Source organism: Spermophilus citellus, assembly GCF_964194105.1.
Source record: "Spermophilus citellus genome assembly, chromosome: 14".
In the NCBI taxonomy this organism is placed as follows: domain Eukaryota; kingdom Metazoa; phylum Chordata; class Mammalia; order Rodentia; family Sciuridae; genus Spermophilus; species Spermophilus citellus.
The window spans coordinates 89,965,729-89,978,104 of record NC_138194.1 but is presented as its reverse complement, the minus strand read 5'-3'; the positions used below and the strand labels follow the sequence as shown (position 1 = coordinate 89,978,104).

Genomic DNA, 12,376 nt, shown 5'->3' with positions numbered 1-12,376 from the left:
GTCAGTCTGTCTGTCCCCCTCGCCCCGACACACACAGCGCGGAAGGCCGGAGGGACGGCCTCTCCCAGCCTGGGTACGCGACGGCAGCCCCGCTGAGGTGACACGGGCCAGGACCGCAGCCCGGGCTAGCCGACCCGGGGCCGGTCCCTGCGGCGCGCCCAGAGCTAGGCGACAACTCCCGCCGCGCTGGCCACCACCATCCCCCGCTCCCGCCTCACCTGGCAGCGCCACCCGACTCGGTCTGCTGCACCCGGAGTCGGCACACCCGGACCCCAACTCCTCTCCGCAAAGCCAGTCGCGGCAACGGCGAGCGCGGGCTCCTGCGTCATCAGCCGTCGCCCGCTGATGGGGTCACGTGACGCCCCGCCCTGCTGTCCACCTCTTCGGTCATGTGACGACCTGGAGAGGCACGGGCGGAAGCCGGGGTCCGGCCACCTCAAGATCTGGGGCCGGGGGCAGGAACCCTTGCGGAACGCGAGGGTGGGAGCGGGCTGTGGACCTCGCGCGCGATCACCGGCCCTACGCGTGCGCAGGTGCGCGGGCCGCTGACAGGTGAGTCGGGCGGGGCGCGCGCCCTCCTTTCAAGTCCAGCGTCCCCTCCCCGGCGGCCGGGCCGCGCTGCGGCGGGGGTTCTGTAGTAGCATACCTTACGGTCTGGAAGGGGACCTGGGCAAGAGGGCTTAGAGGCCAGTCCAGCGCTTCAGCTCCACTTGGAAATCATTTTGCATTCTCTTTTGGCGCTCCGGGAGCGCTCGCTGCCAGAAGCGTGGCTGCTTGGCCCGCATCTGTTCCTTGCAAGTTTCCGGGGGCAATGCTGTGCTGATGTGGCTGTTCCTCTAGAAAACTAAGTGATTAGTGAGTGCTTTTGCGAGACCCAGTTTGAATTCTAGTTCTCTCATGCGCAGTGAGTTTGGGCAAGTCTTTGCTCCTCTCTTGCTCCCTAATTCCCTCACTTTTAACATTGTGGTGCCAGAGTCCTTTGCATTTCGAACAAAATGTTCCGCAGCCTCTGATTCCTTTATGGTTGCCCAATAAAAATAACTCAATAAATTGCACAGAGCCAGTAATGGAACCTGATCTTAACGTACATGGAGCTCCCTCCAACGTGAGTGAAGAGGGCCGGGACAGCGGTGAGGGAGACATGTTTACTGCCTCTGTCCACAACTAGGGATACCTACCCTAGTTACCTTTCACCAGTCTTTCTTAGTAGTCATAAATCGGGCTAGTATGATCAGGCTCATTACAGAACTTTTCCGGAAGAGATTTGCCTCTCACATTTACCTTGTCCAATGACCATTATATTTTGTTCATGATAATAGATTTGTGGAGACCAATGAGTGCTTCCTTATTAATGGAACTGAGATTCTGTGAAAGGATAAAATTAGAATTTTTTATCCTTTGTGTAGGATCAATGGTGCTTTGTTCAGGACAATTTAATTGCTTAAGAAATTTTTGTTCTGTATTTATTTGGTGTGTGATGATGTCATGCTTCATTCCTGAAAGCATGGTATCTGTCCCCAAGTGAAATCCCAGTTCCATCCCAAATCCTTAGAAATGAAATTATGACAACTTTATAACTCGTAAAATAATAATAGGGACATTGACAGATCTCAGTTTCCATTTCATGCCAATAGAATAATAGTATTGAGAAGACTGGTCTTTGTACATTTTCTTCATCTCTTGCACCAAACAACCTCTGAAGAATTATTTGATATAGCTTCTCCTACAATGTTTATTTAGAACTTATTCTAGAGTAATTTTTTTAAGGACTTATAAATCCCTCTACCCACTTCATAGGTCATTGTGATGGTTTCTTTCATTCTTCTTAAGGGTCGATTTTTCATCCAATGGTAGAATTGTTTACCAAATACCCTAGCCAAATAATATTCATGCAAGTTGTGGAAATTCTCTTTGTTACATGGAAAATATAACTAATTCAAGTTAGGAGGTCTAGTACCAACAGTAATGTAACTTACATGTGATAATGTGAGTGATTTCCTTCTTTCAGTTAATCTGGTTTTAACTTGAGTCTTCAAATTTTTCACAAGAAATGCTTACACTAAAGAGATAGAAATTAATTGTTCTACATGAGGGAAGGCAGATAACAATGAATTTTATTTCACTGAAAATATATTAAATGTAAGCCACATTCTGCTTTTATATTAAAAATTTAGCACAAACATTTATAGATTTTTAGATAAGACAGTCTAGGTAATAAAGATCGTAACACTTGTTTTTCAATTGCCAAACACATTTGATTCTTTTCTTATACTCTCCTTATAGTGATCTTTAAAGGTATCTACAGTGTGATTCTTGATTGAAGGTATAAGGATTAAAATAAGAGATTGACACACAAAAGTCGTGACTTGTGTCATCATCCCAGATCTGAGCTTGAACGTGTCATACTGAGCATGCAGGTGCTGAGTATATCTGTCTGGCTGTTGGGAGAGCTGGAGAAGAGGGTGGGTAATGTTGCTTTATTTAAGCAGTTTTCTCCGGGTCCCCACTGCCCTATTCTACTATCTAAAATCTGGTAGCAGTTATAACTTGGCCTTGTCTTTATGAATCTAGAGATTCATCCTGCAAAGACCTTCTGGGTTAGTTTGCTCTTCAGAGGAAGAACTCAGAAGGTGACTGTTTCACCCATTGTCCATTATTTTCACCTTTTTCCTCTCTCATTTCCCAAGCTAGACCATATCACTGCAGAAAATAATGTGAAATTCAGCCTGTTAAATAGCATTGTGATTTAATAAGCAGGCATCACAGAAAACTAAAAGGACTTGTTAATAATTTATGCCTTAATGTGTATTATATGGGTACTCTCATGAGAGAGCATTCTCGACTTCTTAGCAATACTTGCTTTCAGACCCAAACTGGTCCACCTCCACTAATTTCTGTTTCTGTCCCTTGCTCACTCTGTTCCAGACACATCAGCTACCTTGGTGTTCCCTAAGCACATCTAGCACATTTCTGATCTGAGGCCTTTGCACTTTTAACCTCTGTGTGGAATGCTCTTCTGGATCACATCATTACCTTTTGCTGCATAGCTAAATACCTCATAACCTAGTGGCTTCGGACAATGGACATTTATGAACTCACAGCTTCTGTGGTCAGGAATTAAGAGTATGGCCAAGCCAGCTGGGTGCCTTTGCTCAAGGGCTCTTGGGAGGTTGCACTCAATCTATGAGCACGGTCTGTAGTCATATCTGCAGGTTCCACTTTGGGTTGGGGGGAATATGCTTTCAAGCTTGCTTATGTGGTTGTTGACAAGCTTTGGTTACCTGTGTCACAGGCCCCTCCATAGGGCTCTCACTTGCTGCAACCACTTGCTTCCCCAGAACTAGCAAACTAGAGAGGATACCCACACCAGACATGGTGACACATGTCTGTCTCAGCTACTCAGAAGATGAAAACAGGAGGATACCTTGAGCCCACAAGTTCAAGACCATCCTGGGCAACATAGGGAGACCCCATCTTAAAAATTGATAATAATAATATTAGGGTACTCAAACTAGAACTCACTCTTTTCTAATCTCAGAGATGGTATCTTTCCCTGCTATCATCTGTTCTTTAGGAAGGAGTGAGTAAGTCAGCCCACATGCAAGGGTGACTTACCTAGCACATGAGTACCAGGAGGCAGGTCTTCAGGGACCAACTTAGAAGCTGTGGGTCATACCCAGACACCCTCATTGCTTACTCTCCTCCTGATCTCTTCTCAGATATCATCCTGTCAGAGAGGCCTTCCCAAACTCTCCATGTAAACTAATCCTTGCTCTGTCCTGTTACCATGCCTTTCTTCACAGCTGTTATCACAGCCTGATATCCAGTTATTTGTTTTCTCTTTCCCACTGCCATGAATATGTTAGCATCATGATAACACGGACTTAGTTTTGTTTTCACTGGTATAGCCTCAGATCCTGAAGCAGTGCTTTGCCCATAGTCGTTACTGGGTAAATATTTGTTGAATGAATGATTTGTATCACTAAGAATGCTTTCACCAGATAACCCAATGAATAGTGGATAAACCGCAAAGCAATACATTGAATAAGGATTACAGATATGTACAGATGTGTAATTTAACAGTTAATCAGCAGTTCAGTAACATCAACAAAAACTAAGATTCTGTCCTTCCACACCAGTCTTCAGGTTCTGAGCTTTTTCCCCTTAGGCTTGTCACCTCTTGGTCCCAGCTACTGCAGCTCCAGGAATCATATGGTCATCGGACCACATCAATGGCAAGAAGCAGGAGAATAGTGCAAAGAGAGATCTTTCTTCACATCCCCTTCCCTTTGTCACAGGAGGTAAAACATATTTCCTAGACTCCCCACCATAGACTTAAATCTCCTGGGTCAAAACTGGACTACATGTCTACTGCTGGTTTCAAGGGAGATAGGAAAGTCAGAATCTGACCCCTTTGTCCTCCATAAAATAAAAGAAGGCTGATGGGAAATGCTGTTAATGTTGTTGCCATAACATCCCAGCAAGATAAGACATTTCCAAATGTTGAACCAACATAGAGACTTGTGAAAGTTAAAAAGAAAACCTCTAAGGATTACACACCCAGTTCCAGGTCATAGATGACCACACTAGGTAGCTCACAATGGGAATGAACTTGAAATTCATGTGAGAAGCTCCAAGGAGCATTTTTGCTGTGGCTGGAGAGGAAGCCCTGTCCTGCACTGTCAACAGTCTTTCCACGTCCTGATTCTGTATATAGAGGATTCCCCCTCTTTTTACATATTTTACCTATTTTATCATTCATATGATCACATATGAACTGTTGTCATTGACAACATTTTAATGAACTGACTACTTACAAAGTAAGTAGCTCAAAAGTTCAAAAAGTCCAAAAGTCTCTATGCAGTTGAATTCTTATTTTGGTCAATCTTCCTAAATACAGTGTTTGTTTTGACACAGCACGGTATCATGGCAAAGCGAAAGATAAATGTTGGGAAAGATGCAGACTTTCCTGAAACTGAAAAGTGCTGAGGGCTTCCTGGAAGTTGACAGATGATGACTCAGCTAAATTAACATGGGAGAAGGGCAACAAAGGTTGCCTCAGAAGATGCGGATTAGAAAAGGAACTGGGAGAAGCGGTCATTAGTGAAATGAAGTGTTAGATCAAGCAGGGCAGGATGCAGCCAAAGGAGACAGATTTAAAAGGGCCGCTGAACAGGCTTTATTGAGATGTCACTCCTGGGCGGAACTCCATCAGACCCACAGAGGGGACAGGGGAAGGGTCTGAACAGAAACCGCGTGGAAGCTCGACCGGACTGGACTTTTATGGGGCTTACAGCAGGAAGGGAAGGGCTTGGGACAGGAAAAGGTGTTCTTAGAGTCCCTTGCCCCCTTGGAGTTGGTCAGGGGAGTTGGCTGAACTCCAGGATTGGCCAGGGGTGTCCTGTTGATTGGCAGGCGTTAGTCTGGAGATCTGGCTGATTGACAGGCATCTGATTGATGTTCAAAGCAGCTCGGGCCGCTTTGTTCTAAGTTGCCACTAAGTCGCCACCAAGTCGCCGCCACTGGCCTAACATTAAGTGCACCTTGAAAACTGTTCACAAAAATTGCCATTTTTAACCCATCAAGTTCCAAGTCTTCAGTTCTACAAGTACTTCAACAAAATAGACACTGGTTGAAAAATAGATTGAAAATTATGATCTTGAGCTTATATATCCTTCATTTATTTTCGTATACATGTATGAAGTGCATATTTGTGTGTGTGTGTGTGTGTGTGTGTTTTCAAATGTTCTAATGGTTCACCTATTACTTTTCTCAGAAGAATAGAACTCTAAAAACACATTGCTTTCAAAAACTATGATAAGTGGTGTATTTGTTGCTCGATTTAAGTTTTTGTTAAGTGTCCCATATCTGAGATGATAGAACTTACAGATTAAGATCGTGCTCTGAAAGTCAGCTGTGAAGTACAAGATATTATACTGTCAAAATCACAGTTTGGTGCAATCCACTTTGATTCATTCTTGTCCATTAAATCATTGCATAGTCATTGCAGTGCTAAATTCTGTTGGTTTTTGTTTTTGTGTGGGTGCTGGGGATTGAACAACCCAGGGCTTTGCTCATGGCAAACAGTGCTCTCTACCACTGAGCTGCCTCCCTGCCCTTAATTTTGTGAAGCATAAAACCTTCACGAGTTTGATCTTCAGCATCACAAAAAAAATTGAAATTCAAAAACTCTCCTGAGTTTTAATTGTATCATTTCAAGATATATTCACAATCAAAACCTTTTCCACTGCTTCTTATGAAACCTTTTTCTTTATTTTATTTCTCTGTAGCATTCCTCAATATGGACAGTCCTCAACAAGGACCTCCTATGCTTGACATATGAGCATTTTTAACAATTGCTTCCTCACCTATTTCTATCAGTTTTCAGGCACTGTTGTCTTTTCTGGAAAGTAAAACAAGTGGCACAATTCCTGTAGGGAAGATGTCATAATCAGCGTAAACAGTATGAAAGTATCTGCATTGCCATTGTTACACAAAGGCAGGAACAATATCCCATAGCATTATGGAAAATCAAGAACCTCAGTAACAACCTCAGCTCCATCATGTTTATTATCATACTACTTATTTGCTGAAAACAACAACCATTTTTTTTAAAAAAATGTATCATGATCCTGTGGATTAGGAATTTGGACAAGGCACAGAGGACTGGCTTGACAGGAATTTCCAAAATGGTCTCTTCCTTGCATGTCCAGCACCTCTACTAGGAAGGCCCAAAGAGGTGGGCAGATTGGAACAGTTCAGCCAGGGCCACTTGGAGACACCTGTGTTCACTGTGGGCTGGCTTCCTTGAGTCTCCTCCATTGCATGCCAGGCCTCTTTCTCTGGCACAGCCTGTCCACTGTAACACTACCTGTGATCTCGCCAGCAAGATAGCCAGACATCACACATGGCAGCTCAGAGCTCCCAGAGAACAAAAGGACATGCCAAGCCTTGATCTTGGACTTTTAATCTCCAGAATTGTGCGAAAATAGATGTTGTAGTTTCAGCCACCCATCCTTTGGTGTTTTGTTATGGCAGACCTAGCAGACTAACATACAAGCTCAGATTCAAATGGAAGGGGAATGAGACCCACCCTCCCGGGGAACAGCATGACTAACTAGATAGCAAGGACTTGTTGGTAGCCATATCTAGAAAACTAATTACCACAGTAATGTGATCAGGTTGCTTTTCTAACCCTCAGCACTAAGAAAAATGACCTTGGAGGGCCAAGCACACAAGCCTGCATAAGGAGGGTGCCTGCATCTGGTAGAAGAGAATAAGAAATAGACTGATAAAATTACCTACTCCCAGAATTTTCTGAAACCTCTTAGAGTGCAAGGAATTATTTAGCTTTTGTCCTTCTCACTTTGTTCTCTTGTTGTCCCTGGGCCATCCCTCTGTCATCTCTTTCACCCCTGCTCTCTACACATTGGTTATGGGAGGACACTAAGAAAAGAGATATCAGCAGTTTTGTTGACTTGTCTCTGTGATACAGAAGATGCTTAGAAAATACAACCTGGGCAGCCATGAGATACTCAGATTTTGATGTGTTCATAATGGCTTTCTGTTTGATGATTGTTGCCCCTCACCCACCCCTCCCAGTGAAGTCTTTTTTATTTATTTTTATTTTTAATTGGCTACTACTGTCCTTCTTTCCCTGCTTCCCCTCCATCAACTCTTTCTTGTATGTTTTCTCTGTTTGTAATGGCAGATATAGGGCTTTTAAATCTTACTTGTTTTATAAAGTGGGAGCATCTTATTACTGTTTCTGCAACTTACTTTTTCCATTCAATAAAACAGCTCTCAGAAATCCTCCATGTCAACTAATAGACCTCTAATTCCTTCTTGCTAAGGGCTGCTTTAATTACATTTTCTTATAGTAGTTATTTACTTTGTCTCCAAATGCTGGTGATGCTTCAAGAAGCATCTTTGGACCTATATCCTTATGTGATGGTGTTTATATTTCCAGAGGGTAGAATTCTAAGCGCAAGATCACTAGATTAGAAGAATGTGCATCTTTAACTTCAGTAAATGTTGCTGGTTCATTTCACAAAAAGACTAACAATTCACATTTCATCAATAATGTACATCTCTAATCCCTACCTAGAGAAATATTACTATTCTTTTAACCAGTGCCAATCTAATATAAGTAAAATGATTTAGGGGCACTTGCTTTAATTCATAGTTCCTTCACTCCTGGTGAATTAAATAAAGAGTTTTTCATGAGTTGTCATGTGGATTACTCCTCGTGAATTACCCCTTTGTCCTCCTCTCCATTTTACTGTTGTGCTGTTAGCTCTGCCTTATCAGCTTGTGAGATCCCTTTGCATGTTTCAGAAATCAATCCTGTCTGCCCTCTGCATTTCACCTCTGTCTTCCAAAGCATTTGTCATACAAAAGTTTTTAACTGTTATCTGCTGAAATATGTCTTTTAGCTTCTGGATTTCCTTCTTGCACTTGCATTCCTAGGAGATGCCACTTTACTAGATCACCCAATGCAAGCAGAATACCTTTCCCAACAGAAGACTACTAGTAAAGCCCTGTACTGACAGGTGACTATCTGTTCTTTACCTTGGCTATGCACTGTAGCTCTGATTTTGACCCCCTCTGGGTTTGTCTTCCCAACTGTATTTCAAACTGCTAGAAGGAGCAAAAATCACTTCTTAAAACCTTTCTATGGTGATTTATGCACTTGCCATGCTTAGATAAATATTGTTCACTTCCTATTTATTTGCTTCAGTTTTGCACAAGTTCCAGCCACCCTCCATTCCTTTTATGATACTGACTCACATCACAATCATCTGAGGAGCTTCTTTAAAAAACAGATGCTTAGGGCAGCCTATAACCTAATTGGCAGAGACTCTAAGGTCTAGATGATTCTGTTATACAGCTGGTCTTGAGAACCTCTGTACTAGAAGGTGATGTGCTTAAACATCTTCATCTCCACCCAGGGAAAGAAGTACTTACCTTGGAGCAGTTGGGTAGAGGAAATTGATCCTAGCCTTCAGGAACTTTCAGAAGAATGGCCTGTTGATATAACTGCAGTATTTAGTATGCAAGTATGATCTAACCAGCCTGAGACATGCATTGGAATACAAAAGAAATGAGTAATTGATTCAGCTAGCAGTGCCAGACGCCTAAGTGCTGCATCATATGAAACTTTTGGACCAGTTTGATGTAGCATTTATCAATTATCACAAGATTTTGTAGAATCTGGCGTTTGTAATTTTAAAAGGAATCTTGGACCCGTTTATACCCAATCTTATAATTCCATTGGGAAAGTTCCTCAAAATGATGTCCAGAGCTCTATTTATAGTATTTGCAGTTATTTGCTAAAATATCAAACCATGGGCAATAACTCATGCAGTTAGGGTGCATTGGAATCACAAATGTCCATGACTCCTTCTTGCCTAGAGATGAGTTGATTAACTATATCCTATCTTTTCTCATGAGAAGTAAATAAAGATCTGGGAAAGAGGCCTAGAGTGTTAACTTAGCAAAATCAGTCCACACAGCAAACATGAAGGATAGAGGATAATGCCCTTCCCCCCATATCAAGAATTCATTATCTGTTATATTTTTATGGAATTTGAAAGAAAAATATTATGTATGTGTTTCAAAAGCCTACACACATGCTTCCTTAAAAAATAGAGATTTAGCTCACTTTACTTTTTTGGATACAGGTTCTTTAATGGAGCAGCCAGTCAGTCTGCAAACCTGGTTTCATCTGATGCTCTACAGACCCTAGCTCTGAAGCCAGTTAACTCTTCCTGCTGTCCAGGTTTGGGCTGGCTAGTCACCTTCATGATGCTGGACTTCCTGGCTGAGAACAATCTCTGTGGCCAAGCAATCCTGAGGATCGTTTCTTGTGGCAATGCCATTATCGCTGAGCTGCTGAGGCTGTCCGAGTTTATTCCTGCTGTGTTCAGGTTAAAAGACCGAGCTGACCAACAGAAATATGGAGATATTATATTCGATTTCAGCTATTTTAAGGTGCTCTCTCTTTCTATTGCATCTGTATTGCTGTCTTTTCTCTAAAAGCATGCTTTTCTTTGGGAACCATTCTTAAGAAGTCGGGGAACTATAGAGAAAGAGTCAAAGAGGACAACTTTTGAACCAAAGTTAATATCATCTTCAACTTGAAAATAAGATGCAGGCATTGTGTAGAAAGCAATATAATAAAATTTTTAAAAGATAATTTTGGCACAATGTATTTCACTTTGAAGTGAAATACTCGCACTTAAAAGCATGCTAATCTTGGTTGCAATTCAAGTTCATTTCTTTCAAAGGGATTTGTATCTAGGCTTCTGTTGTCCTCATTACTTTCTTTTTGCTCTGCTTTAAATTTTTGATCGGTAAGAAGAAAGAAACAGGGCTGGGGTTATGACTCAGTGTTAGAGTGCTCACCTAGCATGCATGAGGCACTGGATTCGATCCTCAGCACCACATAAAAATAAAATAAAGATATTATGTCCACCTAAAACTAAAAACTAAATATTAAAAAAAAAGAAGAGAGGAACAAATTTTTAAAATACTATTTAGAGATTGTTACCAACAAGGACACTTTCATTGGTATTTCACATAAATGTCTCTGTGTTTTGGGTTTTTTTTTTCCTTAGGGTCCTGAGTTATGTGAAAGCAAATTGGAAGCTAAGCCGGAGCTCCAGGATTTAGATGAAGAATTTCGGGAAAACAACATAGAAATTGTGACCAGATTTTATTTAGCATTTCAAAGTGTACATAAATATATTGTAGACTTAAACAGGTATTGATTACTTTAGTAAATAGCTCATTCTGGTAATAAATAGGTGAGAGGGAGAAGGGACCCAGTAGAATATGTACGTTTTTCTGAGTTACTGTAAAATTTACTCATTTATGCCATATGTATTCTTTTCCTTCCCGGGACACTGGGCTTCCTAAGACTTAAAACTATTATAGATCCCCCAAAACCACACACCAAGCCCCTTGTCTCCTCCCTGAGCTTTCTCACGCTCTGGTCAGCTCTTCCATCTCACTCTGGCCTGACAGGGCCCAGGTTTTATTATAATATCCTGCTCTTGGGAGTATCATAAACTTGGTTATACCAAGTCATACAGCTTTCAGCCCTCTAGATTTTTCATCATACTCTAGCATATTATATAGAAGTGAAAAGGGGTGAACTTGCTTATTTTGTAAGTTCACTTTCTGACTCTCTATAATTCTTGAGAGTTTATTATTCATTAACCTTTAAACAACTTTTCAATGTTCCTATGTACACCTAAGATACTTATAATTCATGATCAGGACTAAGGAATATTCCTTTTATGTGACATTTACAACCATAAATACCAACTTGTGGCCCTAAATCACTGAATTACAGATCATAAGACACTAAGGTTCTTAAGAGCATGAAGGGCCACAAACTAGTTAAAGCCAGAATGTCTGATTCCTTGCCTTATTTTTAAAAAATCTTTCCTTCTTCAAAGATGTTAAAGTTTCTATTGTACATGAATAAGTTGCTCTGGGTTTTCTTTTCTAGATATCTAGATGATCTCAATGAAGGTGTTTATATTCAGCAAACCTTAGAAACTGTGCTTCTCAATGAAGATGGAAAACAACTTCTAGTAAGTAATTCTGAACACATAAAGTAGAAATGCAAGAACAGAAACTCTTTAGTTCCCCTATAAGTCGCAAACACATACAAAATGTCATTCTTTAAAAAGAAGCCAATAACCTGATAATTATCTTTTAGCTAGCAAGTTCACACATGAGTTTAGAACATAGACAGTGAATCAAATTATAAATGAATAAAGGATTCAATTATAATGTGGAGGTTATGAACTTCCTTAGAAAGAATTCTATCTTCTTTACCTTTTGCATCCCAGACATCTAGTCTGGTACCTAGTACATACTAACCAATTAAAAAATGTTATTAAATATGTGAATGACTTTATGATGAAGAGGTATCAGAATATTGGGATTTCACTTTGGTATCCCAAGCAAAATCTTAAAAAAAATAAGCCAATGGAAAGATAATCACTATGAATTAAAATTTGTTTTGAGTAAATTCTCAAAGCCCATTCTGCATGGAAGGTGAGAACCCTTTGCAGAAAACTTACATTTTCCTTGAAGTATAAAGGACCAATTAAATCAAAGCTGTCTTTTTCACCATTGTCATCTTTGCTCCTTACAAATGAATACTCCTGCGAGTTGTCCACTATCTTTTCTCTTCATAGTGTGAAGCCCTGTACTTATATGGAGTTATGCTGCTGGTCATCGACCAAAAGATTGAAGGAGAAGTCAGAGAGAGAATGCTAGTTTCTTACTATCGATACAGGTATCCCTGGGCTAAGCTTGCACACCCCAAACCCCATTACTGGTGAAATGTGGTGTATGT

General features: G+C 41.1%; 2 protein-coding genes across 10 annotated transcripts in view; one reads left to right on the top strand and one right to left on the bottom strand.

Moving 5' to 3' along the window:
- The window catches only part of NSMCE2 (NSE2 (MMS21) homolog, SMC5-SMC6 complex SUMO ligase), a 228,313-nt gene extending 227,959 nt beyond the window's left edge, over positions 1 to 354 (bottom strand). For 3 of the 7 annotated variants that reach the window (XR_014018868.1, XM_081266885.1, XM_081266884.1), the window contains exon 1: positions 219 to 352. The gene's annotated coding sequence lies outside the window, so the exon portion shown is untranslated. Of the gene's footprint in view, positions 1 to 218 lie in introns of all 7 variants that reach the window. The other 4 variants (XM_081266880.1, XM_081266881.1, XM_081266882.1 and 1 more) reach the window with 2 other exon arrangements.
- Positions 355 to 393: 39 nt separating this feature from the next.
- The window catches only part of WASHC5 (WASH complex subunit 5), a 59,219-nt gene continuing 47,236 nt past the window's right edge, over positions 394 to 12,376 (top strand). The window contains exons 1-6 of one of the 3 annotated variants that reach the window (XM_081266877.1): positions 394 to 552; positions 8,470 to 8,552; positions 9,684 to 9,993; positions 10,620 to 10,765; positions 11,519 to 11,603; positions 12,216 to 12,316. In XM_081266877.1, the coding sequence (XP_081123003.1) occupies positions 9,805 to 9,993; positions 10,620 to 10,765; positions 11,519 to 11,603; positions 12,216 to 12,316 (521 nt within the window). In that variant the 5' untranslated portion in view covers positions 394 to 552; positions 8,470 to 8,552; positions 9,684 to 9,804. Of the gene's footprint in view, positions 553 to 8,469; positions 8,553 to 9,683; positions 9,994 to 10,619; positions 10,766 to 11,518; positions 11,604 to 12,215; positions 12,317 to 12,376 lie in introns of those variants that run through there. The other 2 variants (XM_081266876.1, XM_081266878.1) reach the window with 2 other exon arrangements.